General features: G+C 52.7%; 1 protein-coding gene across 2 annotated transcripts in view; it reads left to right on the top strand.

The window, feature by feature from the left end:
* MALL (mal, T cell differentiation protein like) overlaps positions 1-25,465 on the top strand; it is a 35,553-nt gene that overhangs the window by 408 nt on the left and 9,680 nt on the right. For both annotated transcript variants that reach the window (XM_030884735.2, XM_004707924.2), the window contains exon 2: positions 24,666-24,833. In XM_030884735.2, the coding sequence (XP_030740595.1) occupies positions 24,666-24,833 (168 nt within the window). The remainder of the gene's footprint in view (positions 1-24,665; positions 24,834-25,465) is intronic.

The raw sequence follows: 25,465 nt of genomic DNA, 5'->3' as shown, positions 1-25,465 counted from the left end.
CACACACACACACACACACACACACACACACACACACACCCCGCTCAGAGATGGGGGTGCTATGTTGTTCCGCGGGCACCCCCTAACTCCTTCCACTCTGCTTCCCTCCCTTGGGGTGCGTTTCTTCTTCCCCAAACCGCACTCCTCCGCGCCTGCAGGAGGCAGCTCGCCGGTGGTCGGGGCGGGCGAGCGGCTCAGCTCTCCGGGATCCTCCGCAGAGGTGGGGAATGGGCGTTCGGACCGGCCTAGAGGAAGGCAGGGCTTGCTACTGGCGTTCGAAGGGACCGGTCTCAGAAACGCACAGGGGCAGGTCTACCTGTTCTGTAGGGTTGCTGTCAGCGGGCTTCAACGGGACAGCGGTGGGGTGGTTTGTCGTTTGTCGAAGAGTAAGGAAATTTGGTGGCGTTGTGGAGTGCCTTGGGCTGCTTAACCACAGGTCCATGGTTCAAACCCACTCACCACGCCTCAGGAGAAAGATGAGGCTTTCTGCCAGGGACACCCCACAAGCGGTTCTACTCTGCCCTACGGGGTTACTCTCTGCGGCCCCGCAGGGAGTTTGGATGGTGCTTGGACATGCGAGTGTTAATAGCTGACTGAGAGTTTCGGGCTTGTATATGCTTGGCCTTAAAACCGGTGTGTTAGGCACGCAGGCTCCCTCCGCAGAAGAGCAAGGCTCTGCATTCCGCTCCAGGAGCGCCCCACTGCCTCCTTGGGACACTAATCCTTAAAGTGACTGCCCTGGCAGCAGCAGGGGTTCTCATGATCTAATGATGATCTAGTGCTTCCCACACCTCTCAGAGGCTGCCTTCTGGTCTCCCCTTCAAGCACATGGAGAGGGAAGCCGGGGGAACAGTTCAGGGCAAAGGAGTCTGTTTTGCTTTGCAAAGCTCTTCTGAAATAGCCAGCTTGTGGACGATGGTTCCCTTCCTGCCCTGACGTTGGTAGGCACTGCCCCCAGGCAGGGAGGAAGACAGAAGAAAGAGCTGCCACCTTTAAATTGCCCCCTCTCTCAGGCTGGGTCTGACTCCAGTGACCTTTCGGTTCATGGACTGAAGGGCGCCCATTGATGACAATGCGCAAGGGAAGTCTGAAGGGTGGGGACCTGCTTTGGGGTGGCTTCCGCTGAAACTCCACCTAAGAGGCAGGTTTCTGCCAGGGCTGCCACCTTGAGGACACAAGAGCGGGCACCCTGCCAGACGGGTGGCATCTGAGCAGACCTTGTGAGTTCTGTGTGCCAGGATGGGGGTTTTGCCTCACCAAGGGGCACCCACACAGACAGCCAGGCTGGGACTCCCTGACCCCATGCCATATGGTTGAGCTCATGTCTACCCCACTGGGGGCTGAGAGCCTCCCCTTGGGTGGTCCCTGTCTGCTGGAGGGGAGACTTCCCACAGCCCCTCTCTACTGTGGACTGTGCTGGAGGGACATGTCCAGTGAGGCAGTGTCCCAGGTGGCAGGCAAGAGAGGGAAAGGCTTGGTGCCCCAGAAAGAACAGCAGGAAGGAGGCTGGAGGGACAGGGCTGCAGGCAGCCCCCGGGGTTCCCATCCAGGGAGTGAGGAAGCGGCTCCTGTCCCCCAGCTCTCCGAAGCCCCTGTACCCGGAGCCCCCAAGGTCTTTCCCTGGAAGTAAAGGGCAGGGTTATTGGGGCTCTTGGGGTTTTTGTTATTTGTGGGGAGTCAGGGGCTGCGGGTGTTGTCCTTGGTTCAGTGACAGCCCACATGGTTCATTTGGTTTTATTTCGGAATAATTTTAGATTTACAGCAGTTACCAAAACAGAACAGAAAGTTCCCATGTCCTCTTCACTTAAAAAACAAACAACAACAAAAAGCTGTGAAGTCGATTCCGACGCATAGCAACGCTATAGGGCTGGGTGGAACCCCTCTGTGGGCTCGCAAGGCCATGCCACTTCACAGAAGCTGGCGCCCCGTGTTCCCCTGCCGAGGGCGGGCACATCCAGACCCTCTCTCCATTCAGTTAGCGGCTGGATGCTGCCCACCTTGCCACCAGGGCCTCACACCGGCCCTGGATGCTGCCCACCTCGCCACCAGGGCCTCACACCGGCCCTTCACGTCACCTACGGTTCATTCTCACAGAGAGACCGGAAGTGAGTCTTGGCGGAGTACCATTAGCTATTCCACCAACCTTCAAAGAATTTGCTAGTTTTCCCACTACGAGCCTTTTTCTGGACCACAGTCGGGTCCAGGACCTGGTGTTGCGTTCAGTTCATCTGGGACAGTCCCTCGCTTCCGTCTGCATATGTTGGAAAAGTACTAATCGGTTATTTAGGAGCCTGGGGCACAGTGGTTTCGTGTGGGGCTGCTACCCGAAAGGTCAGCAGTTAGAAATCCCCGACCGATCCTCAGGAGGAAAACTGGGCTTCCTCTTCCGGTAAAGAGTTAGGGTCTCCGAGACCCACAGGGACAGGGCTACCCTGTCCTGGAGGGTCGCTATGAGTCAGAAGGGACTTGTTTTCTAGACCATGCCTCCGTTGCGCTTGCCTGATGTTTTCTCATGACAAGCTTGCCTGTCGTTTCACAAGTAATCTTTATTCACTGGTGCAAACTTAGAAAACAGAAATAATGAGCCTCTCTGGAGATGTCTTTAGAGCTTCCTGGAGAGTCACATATACATGTATGTGTTCAGTGGGGATATTCTGTACATGCTTTTCCCTTAAGTGAGCATTGCTAACATCTAGCAGGGAATGAAGGAGCCCTGGTAGCGTAGTGGTTATGCATTGGAATGCAAACTGCAAGGTCAGCAGTTCTAGACCCCCAGCCACTCTGAAGGAGAAAGACGATGCTTTCTACTCCTGTCAAAAGTTATGGTCTCAGAACCCCCAAGGGGCAGTTCTATCCTGCCTTATAAGGTCACCATGAGTCAGGGTCAACTTGATGGCAGTGATCTGTGAGTCTTTGAGCAGGGAATGTGGAACCATGCATGGCTTATATCTGTCTGGGATGTGGGATGGGAGGTAAACAGGGAGGGGGAGAACATTGAGGTAGGTGGGTGGTTCTGATCACAAGACTTTCTGTGGACCTCAGGACAGGCTGCTCTCTCCACCTCTGAGCCCCTGCTCACTTCTACGCCAGTCGGTGACTACAGAGCATCAGGCCTTGGCACCCCAGCAGATTGTCATTCTCAGGGATCAGAAGCATCATGGAGATAAATGTGTTTCTACAGCCATGAGTCCGGAGAGTACAAAACTGGGAGCTCAGGATCACAAGAGGAGGCAGAGGAAGCAGAATCCAGTAAGCTGGATACAGATGTGGTCCATGACCCCGGCAGCCTAGGCTGGGCATGAGAGAGATGTCTGAAGCCACACTTCCCTCCAGCCACTTACCCAAGGGCTCAAAGGGGGCTGTCCCCACTTGTTTCCCTAAGCGCTCATAACACGCTGGCATTCTCTGGCTCCTCTGTACAACATCAAAACCAGGAATTACCGAAAAACCAAACCCACTGGCATTGGGTCATTTCTGACTCACAGGGACTTGTGGGACAGAGTAGGATTGGCCCTGTGGGTTTTCTGAAGCTATAAATCTTTTTTTTCCTTTCAGTTTTATTGGCACATAATCCATGTCGTAAAATTCAATCATCCCATCATGTCAAGAGGAATGGTACAATCATTACCACAATCAATTTCAAAACATTTTCTCTCCCTCCCCCCATGACTGAATCACTTTAAAATGAGCTGTGTAATCACATTCAGTTCTAGTGCTCCCTTCCCCTCCCGTCTTCACCCATTACTCCCGAAATCTCTTCCCGCTCCCCATCTCCCCTCCTACCCTCCTGCTGACCTAGTGGGTAGCAGTCCAACTAGAATAACCCATTGCACCGTATAAACCAAATCAAACTCACTGCCTTCGGGTCAGTTTTGACTCAGAATGACCCTATAGGACAGGGTAGCACCGTCCTGGAGGTTTTCCAAGACGACATCTCTTTATGGGAGTAGGAAGCCTCACCTTCCTCCCAGAGACCAGCTGTTGCTTAAAACTGCTGAACTTGTCCCATAAAATGTGTGCGTTTTCCTGCCATTTGTGGATGCATGTGATCACAAGAGAGAGAGAGAGAGAGAGAGAGAGAGAGAGAGAGAGAGAACTAGTCCATAACCACAAAAGCCCCCCTCATGCTACTCCATCCCTGATCCCTGGCAACCATCTGATCTGACCTCCATCTTCAGAACTTTGCCCAGTGGAGGATGCCACATAAATAAATGGAACCGTACAGCCTGAGGGCTTCTGAGACTGGCCTTTCTTTCTCAGCAGAGTGACTTTTCGATCCATCTGAGTTCTTGCAGGCACCACTAGTGCATTCCTTTTTCCTTGCTGCATGGTATTCCACGCGACAGGTGGCCCATACTGCAGTTCCTTCAACTGTTCTCTGGTTGTGGGACATTTAGTTTGTTTCCAGACTTGAGCTGTGGCAAGTAAAACGGCTATTAAATGTTATGTACAGGGTTTTGTAGGGATATAAATGCTCCTTTCTCTGAGGGGAAATGCCCAGTAGTGGTAGAGTATCTGTAGTTTTTGTTTTGCTTTTTAAAGAAACTGCCTAAAAAATATCCAGAGTGGCTGTGCAATTTCACATACCTACCAGCAAAATAGGAAGCTATTTGAGACTTCAGTATTAAAATTGTTTTTCGTGTTAGCTTATTGCTGACCTCCTCTTCCTCATTTGAAAATTCTATTAACTTCAAAACAGAATGCAAGCAACTTCCTGATCAGTGGGCTTGATAAGATAAGAACAACAACACTCAAGCAAACCCGTTGCCTTGCCATTAAGTGAATGCCAGCTCACGATGGGCCTGGGTGTTAGAGGAGAAATGTGGTCCGTAGGCTTCTCAGTGGCTGTCTCTTCCCTCCAAGAAGTCAATAGCCAGGCGTCTGGGTCCACTGGTAGAACAAGGCTCTTAAAGATGATGTTCTACAACCTAGTTTGGTGAGTCCTGCCTGGGGTCTTCAAAGCTTGTGGGGTGGTGCCATCTAAGATACAACAATTGGCCTCTTCTTGTCAGGGGTATGAAAGAGACCAGTGACCCAAGGAAGCAGTTAATCCACAGGACTAATGACCCACACTGACCACCTCTAGTCTCCTCTAGCCTGAGACCAGAAGAACTAGGTGGTGCCCAGACACCTCTCCCACTCATTCTGACCAAGGACATAATACAAGAGCCTGGAGAGGTGGGAGAAAACCAGGTAGACCAAAACTCATATAAAAGACCAGATGGACTGGACAGAAAGAGACCAGAGGAACCTCTGAAAGGATAGCCCTAAAATACTCTTTCAGCCAGGAGCCGACGTCACTCCCGGAGTTTACCTTTCAGCCACGGTATAGGTTGGCCTTTAAACAACAGTACTGAAGAGAGTGCTGCTGAGAGCAATCACTGATAGGAGACCCGATGGGCACCATTTGCCCAGAGGCAATGCTGCGAAGGCAAGGCGGGCGGGATGAAGCCGGAGTGTCAGGGTGGAATTGGGCAGAGTGCTGGCACATTTGGGGGACAGCAACGAATGTCACAGGACAATGTGTGTGTCAATTGTAAAATGGGACGCCAAGTTACCGGGTAAAGTTTCACCTAGAACACAATAAAACATTCAACCAGTAAACAAGCAGGCCAAACAAGGAGATACTAAGCCTTTCTCTCTACGTGCCGCTGGGTTGATTCAAACTGCCAACCTTCTGTCAACCACTTACCCATTTGCACCGCTCTGACACCCACGGGCCCCTGCCAGTCACTCCGTGAGTGTGTGCCCGGGCTGGGCTGAGTACTGGGCTGGGCCTCGTGACTCACAGGCCCTACCTAGTTCACTCAGAGCTCACCTTCCACAGTTCACTGTGAGGCAAACCTCGTCGTGCTCGATAAGAGTGAGCGGGCAGCTTCTTTTTATGAGCTGAAAGGTGGAGACTGGTAATAGACCACGGTGGCTGTGACCTGGGGAGCGTTTCATGAGCAAAAGGCCCAAAGAGCTTTTTACCTCTTTACCTTTTCACCAGGTAACTTATTAATTAGATTTCGTCTAATTGCAAGGAACCAGCCAACATTTCCAGGGCACCAGCTAGTGAAAAGGTTAAGAGTGTTCAAACACTCTGATGTTTTTCCTTTCAACTTCTTCACCCATCTGCACGTGGACCAGGATGGAAATGCTCTGAGGCCCCTGGACGTTCATGCCAGAATCTTCTAGCTCAGGAAGTTTCTCCTTATGTCTTACTTGTGGTTGTTAGCTACCGTCCCATCCAACCCGACTCACAAGAAGCCCGCGTACTGTGAGGCTGGACTGGTAGGACCCACTGGATGTTCACGGGCTGATTTTCCGAAGTCGATCACCAGGCCTTTCTTCCTAGTCTGTCTTAGCCTGGAAACTCTGCTGAAGTTCTGCCTCCACTGGCAGAGGGGTGCTGGCTGTGTGTGAGGCGCATGGGCCATTCACCCAGAGCCTCCCCCAGGGAAGGACATAGGCTACCACCGAGCCACCATGCCTCAAGGCTGACCCAACGCCCCGTTTCAACGTCATTTCAGCCTGCTTCTTGCCCTCTGTTTATATTTAAATGCCTGTTTGAAAACCCAGGGAGTGCTGGCAGAGGGAGCTCCCCTACAGTCCATTCTGCAGGCGAATAAGTGGCCTGGGTGTGGCATGGGTGGTGGGGGGCTAGGAGGAGAACTAGGACTCACTTTAAACCCCAGATTACATATCATTTATTTAGCAGTTGAGTTCAACCCCCAAATTCACTGCCAGTGAGCCCATGCTGACTCATAGCGACCCCCTGCGGGTTCCGAGACTGGAACTGTGGCCGAGTAGACAGCCCGGCCTCCCTCCCATGGAGCTGTGGGTGGTTTCCAAATGCAACCACTACACCACCAGGGCTCCCGAGGTTTCCAAAAGGTACAAAAACCAACCCCCCACCAAACCCTTTCCCAAATCCTTTCCCTTGCTTTTGTCTGTTCTTTTTTATTTCTCCATATTCCGGTGGGGGGTGGGGGCAGGAAAATGTGTGTCACCTTTATCCCAGTGCGATGCCATCCTTTCCTCCACGCATCCCACTTTGTTGCCCTGTCCCTCTGTTCACTGCCCAACACCCCCCCCCACCGTCTCCACCCCCCACCCCACCCCACCCCCGCCCCTCCATGGCCTCCTGCCCATCCTCATCTGTGGATCCCACAGGGTGGGACTCCTTCCTGCTCTTCTTCTAAAAGATGTGAGAGGCAAACACCCTAGTGCCCAGGGGACCAGACTGTCCACGGTCAGGGTCAGACTGTCCCCAGGCGGCGTGGCAACAGGAGGAGAGAAGGAGGGAGGAAGGGAAGGGAGTTCCGTCGCAGGGGAAGCATGATGGAGGTGTAAAGAAGCCAGCGGCCTGGGCCACCCTGTCGGCCTTGTGCTAGGCTGAGGGCTGCTTAGTGCCTCCTCGGTGCTCAGTGAGCTAGAGTCAGCCAGAGGGAGCCCATAGCCCCGCTCTGCTGGGAGACCTGGGGCAGCTTACTCAAGCCGTCCTTCGTCCTTTGGGAGCTCAGTGTTCTCAGCAGTGGAGAACAGTAGCGATCGGCGTTTTCATAAAGGTTCCCTTTCCCATAACGTGTCAGCACCCAGGAAGGGCTCTGTCAAGTTCAGTCCATGCTGTCTTTCTGCCATTGGCCACCTCGCCCTCTCGATGGAAAACGTGGTGTCTTGTGCTCAGACGCCAGTGGTAAATGAGTATTATGAGGTGTTACTCTGGTCTCACCCCATGCCACCCCTTTGGGGTGGTAAAGGGAACAGAGTGAGACACAGAACCTATCTTGAGGGAGGCCCAGTGAGCATAGGGAGAGTACCCCAAGACAGGAGACTGAGTGAACATTGTGGGGGCAACAATCACAAATGCCCGAGGTCCCACTGGAGCTCCAGAAGCCGTCAGGACGAGCCTCGTGGAGGATGAGGGGCTGGACATTCGGGAAGGGTTTGGACTGAGAGGTGAGAAGTGTGCTTAAGTCAGACGAGGCCTGCCTAGGACCAGACAGTTAAGGAACACACAGAATCATGGGATGAGGAAAGAGAAAGACATCGCCCCCACGTAAGTCCTGTGCATTCACTCCACAACGACTTACTGACGCCAAGCCCCGGGACATAAAGATGAACAAGATCAACGTGTTCCCTGCCTTAAGGAGTTGAGTATCTAATGGGAAGGATGGAGGGCGGCCAAGTTAAGAGCACCGCATCTGTCAGGGCACAGTAGGAAATTGAAACCACGGTGGGTGTTTCACACAGAGGGGATTCAACACAGGCACTTGTCTATACAGTTGTTGCAAAACTGGAAGAGCAGAAAGAAGGTGCGGAACTAACCAGGAGAATAATAAGCCCGTGGAGCAGCTACCACTCCTAGCTGTGGGGACAAATGGGGAACAGGCAGCGAGGGCTCCGGCCTGTGAAGGATGCTCTGTGAGTGTAGTGATTCGGCCTGAACTGGTGGGGGTGCACAGAGCCTGGCTTGGTGAGCAACGGGAGAAGCTGAGGTTGGCACCCTCTGCTGCCGCTGTGGGGGTGGCAGGGCCTGGAGCCCCCGAGGGAAGTCCTCACTCCTCTCCTCCCAGGCTCCCTCCAGTCCTCCCAGTCATGGAACCCAGCAGAAATCCAGCCGAGGAGGGGGCCTGGGTCCTGTGGTTTGCAGGGCAGAAGGCCAAGGGTGGTCTAAGAGCTGAGAGACGTTGGATGATAAGGAGCACAGCCCCACACGAATGAACCCCCCATAGCCATGCCTCAGTTCCTAGTCCTATCCCTTCCCTGACCAGCCAGCCACCACCTTCCCGGCACCCATAGCTTCTCCCAGTTCCAATAAGACAGATGACCACACATGCTGCAGATGGTCTTCCTACCAGGAGAAGGAAGGTGCGCCGACAGAAATGACGTGTGAGGGCCAATAGGGAGGGACCTCCACGGACCCGCTGGACCTAAGGTGAGATAGAGTCTGGCAGATAAGAAGTGCAGGCGGGCACTTCTGGCCTCCTTCCCAGCTGCAGCCCTGCCTAGAGCTCCAAAGAAGTTTCCCATGGGGCAGGGTAGATCTGTGGGAGGGAGAGGGGGTTTCCAGAATGTTCTTCTGATAGGCATGTGGTGGGCTGCAGACCAGAGTAGGGCAGTTATTCATTTGTAAGGCACAGGGGCGGAGGAGCCCCCAGGCCATGCTCATGAGGAGACTCTACCTCTGCAGGGGTCCTCAGCCCTCTCCCCTGAACCCTCCCCTCGACAGCACCTTCCTGGCCTCTCCTATACCTGTCAGACAGCAACCAGCCAGGATGTGCACCCTCCCCATCCCTCTTCCAAAGAGACCCAGCTTCAAAGAGACCTGTGGGCAGCTCAGCTGTGAGCCCGGGGTCAGAGCTTCCCAGGCCCACCAGCCCAAACACACAGCATTTGCCACATTCCAAAGCGTGAGCCCTGGAGCCACTGCTCCCTGCTTCTCCTGGTCCCGAGCAGAACCTCAGGGGCCCCAGAGTGGAGCTCCCCACTCAGCAGGGCCAGAGCCAGATGTCCTGGGCCTGGACCCCAGAGCCTTCTGATGTGTCTCAGGGAAACCCTTCTTAGCCCCTCGCCTCAGCCATGTTGCTCAGAACTTTGCTCTTTTGCTCCCACCTTTCCCACCTTTCCCAGCCCCCACCCCAAGCTGGCCCTTCTTCTCTCTCTCAGCCCAAGGGGATATGGGGGGAGGGGGGTGCATTTGGGTTTTGTTTAGCATTGGGTTTTATTTTGTTTCCCGCAGCATGTTCCTATGTAGTGCTTCCTCTGGGCCTGGAGGTGGGGTGCCCAGGAGAGACCACCGGCTCTGGGTGGAGGGGAGGCAGAGAAGTGTGTGTGGGCTTCTGGGAGTCTCCTCTGCCCTTTCTCTATGTGGAGATGACTGGGGCCTGGGATGTGACAGGTCAGGGAAGGATCAGGATACACCAGGGGGCACTTGCCTCCCCTGGCACAGGCCCCTGGCAGAAATGCACATCCCTGGCTGGCCCCAGGGGCAGGCCCAGGCCCATCAGCTAGCACACCTGTGGGGAACCACACCAGGAAGATGAAACCCTGAGAAGCTGCTAAGCGGTGTGTCCAGAACCCCGCCTTCCGCTCTCCTTTCTTCCATCACCTGTTTTGTACCAGAGAAGGGATACAGGGATCCTCTCCCCACCCCTACCCCCAGGGCGCAGCCCTGCCTTCAGGACAAGCAATCACAAAGAGAGACAAGGAAAACTGAGATGACCAAGAGGGAGGAGTGCTAGGGGCTTGGTCATGTCTCCCCAGGGGCCCCGAAGATGCTCAGTGATCACAACAAGCCTGTGGGTTCCTGGGGGAAGGAGGCAGGAGAAGGGACCAGAAGAGATGGGCTCATTATAACTTGCAGGCTGGGGGAGTCAGGGAGGGCTCCCCACGGGGAGTCCAGGGCTCATCTGATGCCCGCCCCAGGAGGAGACATGACGCCAATCAGTGTGTTGTTGCGTTGGGGGCCCTCGAGTCAGTGCCCACTCACGGTGACCTCAAGTGACAGAGTAGAGCTACCCGGGGGGTAGGGGTGGTGGTTCTTGGCCACCATCACCATGGTAGAAGTGGACCCTCTAACCCCTGTCTTGCCAGAGCTGTCATGAATATCACAGGCGCCCCGGAGGGAGGCCAGGGCAGGCCAGGTGGGGAAGTCCTTGTCCAGGGGGCTACTGGTGAGAGTGGAATATACGAGGGGCTTCAAAAAAATAAAAATCTATGGACAAAAAATCCATGATCTTTTCATTCCTTTTGCCCACAAACCTTTCAAAGCCCTCTGCTGTTTGTCCTGCCTCTCCCGTAGTGTGTGTACTTCCTCACTGTTCTAAGGTGCACACGTAAAATGGATGTTAAAAAAAACAGAGCCTTCCCCCAAATGTTTTTCTTTTTAATTTGTTTTCTACGAAGTTAACACAAAAGCCCTTTCGGCTGTGGATGAGTAAGAATATCTTTATTGCTCTAAGTGATGCTGTGTCGTCAGATAAAAAGCTGAGTCTGCCCTGGGATCAGCTCTGAACGTGGAAGAGCAAGGGGTGAGGCCGTGGGGGAGGAAGTGGGGTGCAGGGAGGGGAGGAAGCAGCCAGGGAGGTGCAGGCTGCTGACTCAGTGGGCCCCTCCTCAGTCTCCACTCCCTGCCCCTCCCAGCCCAAGCCCAGACACACCCCAAGGTAAGCCAGGGATCTAGAGAGGGGCCCTGCACTGATTTTCCTTGGCCGACTGCCATTTCACCCTGTGAAATGTATGGATACCAAGCCTCCTTTCTGGGGCGAACTTGGGAGGGGAACTTCTGGATGGCACCATTGTTCCTGGAATGGACCGGATAAGAGGGCTAGGGGCCCTCTTAGGAGGCCTGAGGGCCACTAGCCAACCGCTAGCCATTTCCTGCTCACCTTATGGCCACAGAGAGGGAACATTCTCCCTCCGTGAGTCAGAAAGGAATGGCTCCACATTCGGAAGTGACTTAGGTTGCATTCCGGGACACAGCACTCCCACTGAAAGCCAGCAGCTTTGGGTCTGCAGCTTGTTGGGGTCCTGGACTCAGGTCCAGACTGCCACAGCCCGGCTGGGCATCTCGGGGGCTCTCAAGCACCAGTTTCCTCCCTGGCATAATGGGGATGGCACCCAACCAGAAAGCCTGCAGGGCTGCCCTGCCCAGTAAAGCAGGGCTAGCCTGGGGTCTTTGAGCTCCCAGAGAGGCATGCTGCCAGGTGAGCACTGGCCAGGAGCACCTTGGTTTCCAGGGGTGGCCTGGGGGAAGCGAGCATCTCCTGGCTTCACCCCCAATTTGTGTCCTTGGAAAGCACCCAGCCCTCCAGCCGAGGCACCTGCAGCAGGAACATGCATGTGGAAGGCACTGAGCCAGTCCGCTTTCTCTCCGTCCACTGACTTACAGTCATGACACACGCACAACGGGCCACTCCACAGTTCCCCACGCCTGTGCTGACAACCCGCCTCGCCCCTCGGCAGCGCTTCCTTTCATAACTCACGCTCCCACGCAGGCGCATAGGACCTGCAGGGCCTCCACTGGGGACTCCAGGCCAACCAGCGTGAGGCTAGTGCTGAGCAGGAAAAGAGCTGTCCACCCTCCTGGGCAAAAGGCCTGGGCTAGAGGAGGGGACGGAAGGTGTGCTAGAGAGACAGGCTCTCACACTTTGGCCGTGATTCATACAGAAACAGGGAGGAGAGAGAGAGGAAATCTCCAGGGAGCCAGACAGGCACACCTTCGTTTCCGTGGCTTCACCTATTAGCACCGGCATCTTCAACAGACAAGGTTCATGGTATCCCTGCCAGGAGCACATCTTTCTCCAGCCAGCGGCTGAGGGGCTCACTTCCACCCGACCAGGGCTTCTTCGACAAGGAGCCCTACTGGTGTCGTGGGCCCACGTTGGGCTGCTAACCCCAAGGTGAGCAGTTTGAAACCACCAGCTGCTTACGGGGAACCGATGAGACTTTCTGCCCTCGCAGAGAGTCACAGTCTGGGGACCCCCGGGCGCAGCTTCCCCTTGTCCTGCAGGGTCGTTGTGAGTCAGCATAGACACGATGGTGGGGAGTGAGCGATCTAGAACAGGGAAGAGTTACAACCCCCCACCGACTGTGCGCAGGAGCCTCTGCATAAAGGAAGCGGTGTCAGCGTGATGGCACACCACGTTGGCATTGACAGGATTACTGGCACTGAGACAACGTGGACAGGTATCAAGTGCATGCGAGATGGGTGTTCACCATCATGATTTTTCCGCACACCGGTGTGTGGGAGGAGGAGCGAGGCAACACGAGAACTCCCTTTTCTTGCCAGTATGAGCTTTGCCATCCATCCTCAAACTTCAGGGTCAAAGCAGTGCAAGTCTCTGATTCCTGCCGAGGGAATTGGAGGCATTTGAAACATTACATCTGAGCCGGTAAAGACACATCTCTCTTCATTTGACGTGTTTTGAGAGGGGGCATCCTGGTGGTCAGGTGTGTTTCCCAGTGACTCAAAGCACCGCCCCTGGATGGGTCTGCTCTGCTTTGCTCTGTGTTCCCCTTTAAGGAATCTGCCAGGACCGAGGGACCCTGAATCTAGTAACATGGGCCACGAGTGGCGGTTGTTCCTAGGTGCCGTTGCATCTGGTCTGACCCGTAGACGGCCCTATGCCCGACAGAAGGAAACACTGCCCCATCCTGCGCCATCCTCCCAATTGCTCCTCTGCCTGGTCCATGGTTGCAGCCCTGGGTCAGTCCGTCTCCTTGAGGGCTGCTTTAGTCTGAGTAAACTAGGGAAACAAATCCACAGAAACGCATATGTATTAGAGAGAGCTCTATATAAAGGGTAAGTGTACATTAAGAAAGCATCCCAACCCGGTGCTGCCCAAGCCCACAAGTCCAACATTAGCCCATATGTCTGACACCAATCTACAAAGTCCTCCTCCATCTCACAAAACACACGCAATGATGCCGACTGCAGGAGGAAAGCCGAATCAGTGAATGTGTAAGCATCTCAGAGCTGTCAGGGGTCTCCACATGGCTTCTCCAGCACCCAGGGCTGCATCGGGGTAGGTCCATGTGGCTTCTCCTTAGGGATGTCTCACAGGAAGTGAACCTTGCCACCTGAAGCAGAAAACTGGCTAAGGCAGCTGCACCCTGGTCCGACCATCAGAAAGCAAGAGACCTGAGAACTAGAAAGGCGAGGTTCATCGAGCCATTTATCTCTCTGCCTTTCAATTAATTCCACATGTATTGATCGGCCAGGTTGGCGCAATAAACATTAACTATCTCAAGGGCCTACCTCTCTTTCACTGCCATTTTAATTTACCAATGTCCTTATCCAGGGACTGGTCTCTCCTGACAGTATGGGAAAGTAGGTAAGGCGAAGTCTCGCCATCCTTGCCTCAAAGGAGCACTCGGGGTGCCCTTCTTCCGAGCCAGGGGGGTTGGCTCTTTTGGCAGTCCAGTAGTCTCCTCCAGCAGCACAGTTCAAAGGCATCTACTCTTCTTTGGTTTTCCTTATTCAGTGTACAACTTTCACATGCACACGATGCTAGGGGTCAGGTCAGGCACAACTTAGTCTTCAAAGCAGCACCCTTGCCCTCCAATACTCCAAAGAGGTTGTATTAGTCTAGGTACTTAAGAGAAAGAAATCCAAAGCAACCCATGTATAAGAGAGTTTTATGTAAAGAAAGTGTGCATCACGAAAACATCCTAACCCAATGTTGCCCAAGCCCACAAGTCCAACATTAACCCATTAACCCAACACCAGTCCACAAAGTCCTCCACCTCACAAAACAGAGGCAATGATGCCGACTGCAGGAGGAAAGCTGAGTCAGTAAACGAATAAGCATCTCAGCACTAGCAGGGTCTCCACACGACTGCTCCAGCACCCAGGGCTGCATCGGGATAGGTCCATGTAGCTTCTCCTTGGGGATGTCTTGTAGGAAGTCAATCTTGCAAGCTGAAGCAGGGACCTGCTAAGGCAGCTGCACCTTGGTGCGACCATCACAAAGCAAGAGACCCGAGAACTAGAAAGGCGAGGCTCACCACCTTTCAATTAGCCCCACATGTGATTATCGCCAGGTTGGCACAATTAACTAACTCAGAGGTCTTGTGCAGCCGATGTACCTAATGCAACACATGATTGCTGCTGCCGTGGGCACCCAGGTACAAGAGACCTTCCTTCTCTTGAAGCTCGGTAATGTCAGATGGAGTCCCCACTGTGGGTGACACCCACGGGCATCCCATATGCAGCGCACCTAGGGGACCAGGATCCCCCAGCTCCCTGGAGCTGCCCATTGGGGCCATTTCCACACGCAGATTCGGAGGTTTCATATAGCACACTCTGTGTGCTCTTGAGTTCCCGGGAAGAGAAAGAGACCAAAACTAAGGAGGAATGCGGGTGAAACCGGGCCCAGCTATGCAGACCGACCTGCCCTGGGCACCCACCCTTGGATCCTAGTGCCCACACCTGCTGCCTTAAGCTGCAAAACCCGGGCAGGAGGAGGCTCCTCCCTCCTCCTGGCCTCGGGTCACCTCTAGGGTAGATTGTCTTCAGAACCTCTCAGTCTGCTGCGAGCCACCAAGAAACCCAAACCAGCTCACTGCCATCGAGTTGATGCTGACCCTACAGAGCAGAGCCCAACTGCCCCGTGGGTGCCCGAGCCGGTCAAACTTCACAGGGTGCCAAAGCCTCCTTTCTCTTTCCCGCTAGCCACCGGGGCTCCCATCCCACTCACAGCGGCTTCCCAAAGGACTCTCCTCCGGCCTCTTCCCAATCAGAAGTCAGTCTTCCTGGTGCAGGCCAGCTTCCTCCGCCTACCTCCTTAAACGTTAAAACGTGACTGTTTTGGATTAAACTTGGCCATGGTATTACATTCCAACCAACTGGCATCCAGCGGATCCTGATTCATAGCGACTCCACGTGTTGTCTCTGTAGAACTGTGCTCCTCGGGCTTTCGGGGTTACTTTCTGTGATACGTGGGTCCCCAGGCCTTTCTTCCTAGTGGCTTGAGATGACCAGGGGCTGCCAATCTTCCAGTTAGCAGCCTATGGCTTAACTACTCGCTCTTACCCAGAGACACCACTTATGGACTCGACTGAATTAAAAGCATACTGTGATGAAGAGGGAGCCCTGGTGGTGTAGTGGTTACCCCATTGGGCTGCGATCAACAAGGACCACAGTTCAAAACCATCAGCCGCCCTTTAGGAGAAAAATAGGGCTTTCTGGTCCCATAAACAGCTACACTCTCTGAAACTCACAGGGACCATTCTACCCTGTCTGATGTGAGTTGGCGTCGACTCGACAGCAGTGAGTTTGGATTTGATAAGCGATCCACCGCTTCCACCCCCGCCTCTACCCCCACCCTTACTTCCCCACCGAGGCAAGCAGTTTACTTCCCCTGCCCAGAGCCAACGTGCCCACTGGTTTAATGGGCCTCATTCCAGAAGTATTTGATGGGTCTACAGTTACACACACAAACAGGCACACATACTTGTCTTCATTTGCTATATAAATTGCTACACACTCAGGCAGTCTGCTCTGTGCCCTTTGAGGTGCTTGGGGTTGGATTCATTCCAATATCGAAAGAGTTTTCTCATTCTTTCTGTAGGTGGCTGAATGTCCTGCTGTACAGACATAATGGTTTTAACTGGTTTCCTACATTAGGTTGTTTCCTGCCTTTTCTGGAACAAACCTGGCCGCACCCAACAGCCCCGCACTGCCCTGGTTTCCTGTGCAGTGGGTGTAGGGCAGATGCCCAGAAGGGACAATTCTGCATCAAAGAGGATGCACTTTTAATACGTTGATAGCTGTTGTCCAAATAAAATGTTCACGGCCCTGTTCCTTCACCTGGGGGCTGCAGGTGGACCTTAGAGAGCTGGGCATCCTCACATTTGTACACACACACACACACACACTTTTTTTCCTGGGTGACTGAAGCATTCATCAAATTCTCATCCGGAAGTGAGCTTCCCGCCACCCTGGAAGCCCAGCTTTGGAAACGCCCTTCTCCGGGTGCTGTTACATCATGTCTCATTCTCTAGCTCACTATCTGGTTCCTCCTTGGGCTGCTAACTACAAGGTCAACAGTTCAAAACCACCAGCAGCTCCATGGGAGAAAGATGAGGCTTTCTGCTCCTGTAAAGAGATACAGTCTCAGAAACCCACCAGGCAGTTCTGCCCTATATGGTCACTATGAGTCAGAATCAGCTCAATAGCAAGGAGTTCAGGTGGGTTTTTTGGTTTTGTTTTGTTTATGTTTGTTTGAATGTCGAATCAGGGCGTGGTGGGTTATCAATTGGGCTTCTAAGTACAAGATTGGCAGTTTCAGACCACCGGCAGCTCCTCCGGAGAAAGATGAGGCTTTCTGGTCCCATGAAAACCTGTTGATGTTTAAAAGAGGTCTTGGGCAGCAGACTTACCCAATGCAATGGGTTGTTTGACTGCTGCTTCCATGAGCACTGACTGTGGATCCCAGCAAGAGGAAACCCCTGACAATTTCAGTTTATCATGATGTTACCTAGTAGTTCCATCCTGAGGATTTTGGTCTTGACACTGAGTTGTGATCCACACTGAAGGCTGCAGCCCTTGGTCTTCAGCAGCAAGTGCTTCAAGTCCACCTGCCTCTCACAAGTTAATAAGCCCTCCTCCAACCCCGAGCCTTCGTTCTAATTCATGTAGCCCAGCTTCTCTGATGATTTGCCAGCATACAGGTGAGAGGATGCAACCCAGGATGTCATATAAAGAGACACAAAGTCTGGACCCACAGAGGCCGTTCTCCCCTGTTCTACAGGGTCACTGTGAGCTGGCACTGACTCGATGGGCAGGTTTTAAGTGAATGTTGACCTTAAAGTACACTTGATCTACTTGTCTTCCTGTAATCAGATAGTCTTCTTCCTTGAGGGCCAGTTCCAACCATCTGAAACCATCTCCCTCTTTTGGAAAGTGTGGAATGAGGTGTGACATTGAAGGTCGTTGAGGCTGCAGAGGGGATTGCTTGTAAGTTTTGAAAAGCAAACTATGCATTTTATAATATTTTTAAAGAAAAGGTAAAGGCAAATAAATACCTGATGTTCTTATTTAAATCTCTCCCCTTTAAAAAAGTCAACCAAGGCTGCTTGAGACAGCCAGAAGGCAATGCACTGGGCTGACTTACAATTCACCTGTAGCTCCCCTTGGCCCTGGTCCCTTCTACCATTTAAAGATAAAACTGTGTGGAAATAAAAAATAAACAACACTCCTCTTCTTAACATTGCAACACCAAAGCCATTTCAAAAGATTCTCACGTAACTTGAGTCGATGCCCAAACCCTCTGAGGCCCTTAACTCGTCCTGAGAGTACAAGTTGGGACCCAAAAAAACACCAACCCTACGGCCACCCAGTCAGCCCTGATTCCCAGGGTTTCTAAGACTACAAATTTTGGGAGAGAGGGCAGCTTCACGACCCCCCCAGAGCAGCTGGTGGGTTTGAGCCCCCTAACCCACAGCACCACGAGAGCTCCTTACAAGTGGGGACAGGGATCCCCAGACCATAGCTGCGACCCAGAGGGAGAAGGCCCCCAGTGGGCTGTACGAGACTGGATCCCCATCAGCCCAGCAGAACCTTGCTGGGCTCCACAGACCATCTCTCAGCACATCCCAGGGGCTTCTGCCTTGCCCCCGTGCCATTGGAGTATGAACTCTGGATCAGTGGGGAGAGCACACGTGTCCCACATTGCGTGGGGTGGGGGGGACCCGTGGAGACTTCTGGTGTGGCCTCAGGACCTCACGCTTGTCAAGCATAAATGAGCGATGAGAAGATCCCTGAGAAGGTAAACAAGTGGCCATCTAACTCAGAAGCAACAAAGCCCACATGGAACAACATATCAACCTGTGTGATCACGGGGTGTTGAATGGATCACTGAAGAAAAATGGGTGCATAAGCAAATGTGGCGAAGAAAGCTGATGGTGCCCGGCTATCAAAAAGTATAGCGTCTGGGGTCTTAAAGGCTTGAAGGTAATCAAGCGGCCATCAAGCTCAGAAGCAACGAAGCCCACATGGAAGAAGCACACCAGCCTATGCAATCACGAGGTGTCGAAGGGATCAGGTATAAGGCATCATCAGAACAAAGAATCTTACCATAGTGAATGATGGGGGGAGTGCGGAGTGGAGACCCAAAGCCCATTAGTAGGCCACTGGAGATCCCCGTGCCGAGGGGTCTTGGGGAGGAGATGAGCCAGTCAGGGTGTGATGTAGCAACGATGAAAAATACAACTTTCCTCTGGTTCCTAAATGTTTCCTCCCTGCTCCCACTACCATGACTCGAATTCAACCTTGCAAATCTGGCTAGACCAGAGGATGTGCACTGGTACAGATAGGAACTGGAAATCCAGGGAATCCAGGGCGGATGAGCCCTGCAGGACCAGTGGTGTGAGTGGCGAAACAGGGAGGGTAAAGGGCGAGTGGGTAGGAAAGAGGGAACCGATTACAAGGAACTATATGTGACGTCCTCCCTGGGGGACAGACAACCGAAAAGTGGGTGAAGGGAGACGTCGGACAGGCCAAGATATGACAAAATACCAATTTATAAACTATCAAGGGCTCATGAGGGAGGGGGGATCGGGGAGGGAGGGGAAAAATGAGGACCTAATGTCGGGGGTTTAAGAGGAGAGAAAAATGTTTTGAGAATGATGTACAAATGCGCTTTACACAATTGATGTGTGTATGGATTGTGATAAGAGTATGAGCCCCTAATAAAATGCTTAAAAAACAAACAAGAGAAGATCCCTGAGTCGTGGCAAATGGCTAAGCATTTGACTCGGAAGAAAGGCCTGCAGATGTGCTTCTGAAAGGTCAGCATCCTGAAAATGGTCGGGAGTGCAGTCCCACCCTGTGCACTGGGGGGGGGGGGGATGATGTGTGGTCAGAGCCCTGGCAATGGCGGTGTGGGTGCTGGATTGCTGCACACCCAAATGCGTGCCACGTGCGTAAGACAGAGTCTGGGCAGAGTAGCCTCTGGTGACAGGGTGGGGCAGACCCTGGGTGGAGCAGGGGTGCCTTGGCCCTGACCCCAGACCTGACCTGGGTGAGAGGCGGTAAGCAGAAGGTGGCAGGTGGCGGCTGTCTGGTCGGAGAAGGCTGCAGGACGGCGATGTGAGTGGCCACGTTCTGCACCCGGGCAACGCTGGGTCACTGTGAGGGCCTAGGGGCACTATCAACTCATTTGTTAAAAGGGAAATGCTGTTTGGGTTGCCCCCTGCTCCCCTATTGTGTCCCAGGACCTGTCCTGGGTGATTGGCACAGTCCTGGGCTCGGTTGTCGGCCACCCAATGTGCGTCTAAGGTTTTACAAGTGTGGGCGCAGTCATGAAGCCCTGCACGCCAATGGCTGGTGTTGTTTGGGTGTTTACCTGTTGCTGGCATCTCTGAGCACTTCCCATAGCTTGGTGGGGACCTTTGTCAGGTGGCTCGCCAACCAAGCAAACCCTGGCACCTCCCTGCAGCCCCAGCAGACCCAGGCACTGGGATCGAGGGAGCTGGAAGCGGCAGGTCTAACCCCTGAATGCCCCGCTCTGCGAATCAAACACAACCAACCACGGACCTTCGCTCAAGAAGCTTCTAAGGGTTGTCTTAAAGCAAGCCAAAAAGCATGGGTAGGAGGGTGCTGGATCATATGTGCACGGCTTTATTACAAACAAAATGTGCTCAAACCTGTCTCTGTGGCCACTGAGAGGCTGCAATCAAGTTCTCTCAGCCAGACACCTGTCCCAGCCTCACTAGGGAGCTCTCAACAACAAAGAAAGCTCCATCCAAATGGGAGCTTCTGTGGAGATCTCTTGGGTCAGATAAATTCAGGGCAGAGAAGTCCCTTCAGAAGGTTTCTTGTGGTGGGTTTTCTCTAAGGGTATGGGGCTAATTAGGAAAAGTTTCAAGAAAATCGACACCCAGCATTTGGTGAGAAAAAGGTGCATTGTGCCCAGGATTTCCCCATCACGACCAGGGACCTGCTCATTCTTTGAGGGGGAGTAAGGGAGGCTGTCCTGGGACAATTCCGTTGGGAAAGCTTACCCCACCCTGCAACCCTGATCCTGCCCCTTCAGACTGCTTTTTTTTCAAAACTCAAAGAGCAGTGAAAGAGCACAGTTTGAGTGCCCTGAGGATACCAAAACTGCTGTTTCCACATGGCAAAGAGAAATCCCAAAGTGCAGCTTTCTCCAGGAAAAGGTGAGAGAGAGGAAACACCACCCTCGGAAGTGTGCCGAGACCTAGCCGGAGATAATGTCAAGAGTGATCAGCTGCACCGTCGGATGTCTTGCATCATAAAGGTTCGATGATTGTGTCGCGTGCTTCCTGCTAGCTCCCCACCTTTCATAGGGACCCGCATTATCACAGGAGGAAATCTTGAGGTGCAGAGACTATTCTGTGACTCCAGAGAGGGAAACACTTGTTCAGCGTGACCCCCAAAATGGAGATTCTCACCTACATATTAAAATGAAAAACTCAGTTTACCAAAAGAGACAACAACATGGTAAGCCACTTGAATATAGAAGACATCTGTAGTATTGATAACAGTCCACAAGATCTGGTTCTTGGTAAAGGATTGCTATGAATCAATGAAAAGGATAAATCTATTAAAAATTACAACGAATAGAAATCAATAAAAATTTCCGTACAAAATTTAACACCCAAAGAAGCAGGCTTGGAAGGCAAGGCCAGGCAGGGCAAGAAGGAAGGTGAGAGGGAAAATTTTTTTTTTCTCAAAAGAATAAGTATTTGTGACTAGTACATCTATGAAAATGAATTAATTAATATTGATGAAAATTAAAATCTAGTGACCCAGATCAAACCAAATTCACTTCCATTGCCTCAATGCCGACATCAAGGTAGGACAGGGTAAAACTGTGAGTTTCTGAGACCAACTCTTTATGGGTGTAGAAAGCCAGGTATTTTTCCTGGCTGGTGGTTTCAAACTGCTGACCTGACAGTTAGCAGCCCAACATGTAACCACTACACCACCAGAGCTGTTCAGAAAACCCAAGGAAATGCTTATAAGATCCCAAGGAATCTACAAAACAGAGACCACAATGTACTAATGAGTAGGTTTAGCAAGTCACAGGATACAAAGTACACACACACACACACACACACACACAATCACATTTCTATCTGCTAGCGACTGAACAGTTAGAAAAGGAAAAATAATTTAAGGGATCATGGCTCCCTGGTAGACCATTAAGTTTGTGTTGGGCTGCTAACCACAAGGTCAGAAGTTCAAAACCACCAGCTGCTCCTGTTAAGCCTTGCAGCCTCAGAAACCCACAGAGGCAGGTCCATCCTGTTCAAAGGGTCTCTCTGAGTCAGAATTGACTCGATGGCAGCAAGTTTGGTTTGGTTTTATGATGGCCCCTCCCAAATGAAAGCCGTAGGTGTAAAATACAACATGTATGCAGGTTCTAGGTGCTCAAAACTACTGGGTCCTGGTGAGAAGAAGTCAAAGTTGACCTTCATGGAGGGACTCACTACAGTGTTCATGGATTGGATACGTCAACAGAGTCAAGATGTAAACTCTCCCACACTAGGTCTCTAGATGCAACACAATGCTGATCACAACCCCGCAGGCTGCTGTGTAGACCTTGACAAGCTGATTCTAACGTGCAGCTTAGAGTCGGGGAGGGGCTCAGCTTGTCTCTTGAGTTGGTAAGAGCTCTGTGAAATGGCTCAGAAGTGAGGCACCGATGCTGGTAACTCTCAATTACTTGAGATTGAGAGAATGTGTTAAAATCTGACCACCCGGTGCCCCCAAACCTTAAGCCCAGAGCCCTCCTCATCAGCCCCAATCATCAGGGACCTGAAAGTCCAGCGAGCAGAATGAGTGTATTGCTCTATAAGGACTGAATTCCCATGGAGACGTTATGTGTCATGGGAACAGAAAGAATATCATCATCGTCCTTGGAGGCTCCGTGTCCACCCATCTCCAAGCTGCCTCCTTTTCCCTCACAGTGAGGTCCTTGGTCAGCAAGACTGGAAATGCGAAGCCAATAAGAATTTGTGGGCCAGATTTTGTACCCGCTGACTTTGAGGAGCTCGAGGGGCAGAGCCAGGACTGGGTGAGGCAAGTGCAGAGCTCACCTTGAAGTAAGTGATGTCCACCTTCAGAGCTGTGCAAATGCCAAGGGACATCCACGTCGAGATAGCCAGTGGCAGCCGGGTGCTTGGGCCAGGGTTCCGCAAAGGAAATGAGCTGGCTGTGGGTGGCTGGGCTCACCCACCCATGTGGTGCTTATTAAATGCTCATGAGAGCCCACCAGGGCTGTGATCACGTCCCAAGGAGGCCCCTGGAAAGAGGAGCTCAGAAAGTCTGAGCCAAACAGCAAAGTCACGTGGTGCTGACACCAGCCCCTGCCCCCACCCCCCTCCGGCTGTCTGCTGGACATGCCACCCAATGGACAGTTGCTTCCTTTCCTGGCATCACCAAACCAAAAAACCAAACCCACTGGCAATGAGTGGATGCTGACTCCACAACCCTCTAGGGCAGGGTAGAACTGCCCCCTGTGAGTTTCCAAGACTGAAACTCTTCACAGGTAGAAAGCTCCATCTGTCTCCCAAGGAGTGGCTTGTGGTCTTGAACTGCTGACCTTGTCATTAGCAGCCCAATGCATAACCACGTGGCTGCAAACCCAGCCCCAGAGCAGACAGAGCCAGAGGCAGGAGAGCAAAATAAGAGACCAGTTTGGTTTCTCCAACACGGAGAGTGAGGAGCTGGACAGAGTTGAGAGGTGATCAAACTGCAATCTCACTGCCCAGATGGTGACCCCTTGGGGCTCCAAGCTAATGCCCGCAGGGCCAGGCAGGCACTGCCAGTTGGGAAAAGGATAAGGTGACCAGATTTTAACATTGGTAAAGCGGTACAAAAGCAGGACACCATTGATAAAACTCATATCCTGGCGAAATAGCCGCATGGCAGCTGAAAAACGTATACCCTAGCTTGTCGTGCATTCTTTCCAAAAATTGGGACTTTTTAAAAACGCCGTGGGGTGCAGGGAAAATTGTTAAAAATCAGGATTTTCCTGCCAAAAGCGGGACATCTGGTCACCTCAGAAAAGGATCATGTTGTATTGAGAAGCATCTGAGCCAGTGACCACACCACACAGTGGTGCCAGCCTGGGAAGACTGCAGGGTGGGGTCCCCAGAGGACTCCAGGCCCTTTCTGAAACAACTCGATCCCACCTAGTACGCCCTAGACATGGGTTTACAGTGGCCACAACTATGAAGCCCTGGTGGCCTAGTGGTTATGTGTTGGGCTGCAATTTGCCTGGTCTGTAGTTCAAATCCAACAGCAGCTCCTTGGGAGAGACTGGACTTTCTAGTCCCTCAAACAGTGAGTCCTAGAAACCCACAGCAGGTCCCAATGACTCGATGGCAGTGAGTTTTTGAGGGAATGGCCACAACTAGAGATTTCTTAAAACATGCCTGAAACCTGGCTATTTTTTTTCATGTGAAATATCCTGTTTTAAATGCTGCCATTTTGTTCAGAAAGGTTAAAGAAACACTGTTTGGGCCAAGAACAAATTCTGTCGGCAGGATCTGGCCTAGAGTCTTTCTGTCTGTAACCTCCGTGTGCATCCCTCGAATCCTCCAGCAACAACGACGTGATGTGACTGATCAAGCCGATGCAGGTCCCTGGGGATCCCCTGCGTTCTTGGGGAGAACTGAGCTCGACAGGGCTGTTGGAGTTGTTGCTGGTTTTGTTTTCTTATCATCTTTAAAAAGCCGAGTGCGAGGTCTTTCGGCTGCAGTGCCTCTGTGTGGGTTCCACTCTGACCTTTTGATTGGCAAGCCTCCCAGACCAGCCCCGCTGTCATGGCATTGTTTCCAAGTCGATTCGTGCCCCTAGCGCCCCTGGAGGACAGAGCAGAAGTGCCCCTGTGGGTTTCTGGGACCGCAGCGCCCATGAAGAGGCTGGCGGGTTTACCTGCTCACTGTGCGATGTGTAACTCACGCCACCACGGGGCCCCTAGGATGGGAAGCCGAGTGCAAACCATGGACGCCACCGCACTTTCCGACGGTCGCACCTGACGTGAGTCAGAGAGCAAGGTTTCTTTTCCAGCCTCCCTCTAGGTTCCCGCGTCCCCTCAATGGAAAGACTTTTAACCAGAGACGGGGAGAACAGAGGTGCCCGGCCAAAGGAAGCCCGCTCCTCCCAAGTCATGAACTAGCTTCTATCTCTTCTCTTCCAGGTATTTGGGTGCTGGGTCTGGATCCTGGTAGCCGCCACCCACGTCGGGCAACCTCTGCTGCAAGGATGGGTGATATACGTCTCACTCACCTCCTTCCTCATCTCGCTGGTGTTCCTGCTGTCTTACTTGTTTGGGTTTTACAAAAAATTTAGCTCCTGGAGAGTCCTGGTAAGAACCCAATGGGCTGTCTCCTGGACTGATGCCCCGAGGGGGGTGGGGCAGGAGGAAGTGTGTGTGTGTGTGTGTGTGTGTGTGTGTGTGTGTGTGGTGTGTACAACTGTCCTTCCTGGGTGGGGTGGGAGAACCAGCCACCCTTCTAGGACTAAGCCCATAGGGAGTCAGATAGTTTGATTCTACTGTTGTGTCGAATATTGACCCAAATCAAAGCCTCCCTCTGCCAGAGCCACCTTTCCACGTATCCCTCCCTCCACTGCCTTCCTTGAGTGAAGGTACACGGATCCGGCACATTCTCACATGACCCCCTAGTTTGCCTGTGGAGACGTCATTGGAGCAACACTGAAAATAATGCTGTAGATTCTACAGCGGTTCTCAACCTGTGGGTCCCGACCCCTTTGGGGGTCGAAGGATCCTTTCACAGGGGTCGCCCGATGCATACAGTAGCAACATGACAGTGACGAAGCAGCGACGACAATGGTGTTATGGTTGGGGGGTCACCACCACATGAGGAACTGTATGAGAGGGTCGCCCCGCATGAGGAAGGTTGAGAACCGCTGCTGTAGAAGAAGAACCAGCCTACCCCAGGGCCCTGTCTCCTTCTCCGGCTTCATTCTCCCATCTGT

The sequence above is a fragment of the Echinops telfairi genome, unplaced genomic scaffold (assembly GCF_000313985.2).
Source record: "Echinops telfairi isolate 266 unplaced genomic scaffold, ASM31398v2 ScPeMD7_11;HRSCAF=52, whole genome shotgun sequence".
NCBI classification, from domain to species: domain Eukaryota; kingdom Metazoa; phylum Chordata; class Mammalia; order Afrosoricida; family Tenrecidae; genus Echinops; species Echinops telfairi.
The sequence above is the reverse complement of the archived record's forward strand: the minus strand, read 5'-3'. Positions and strand labels throughout refer to the sequence as shown.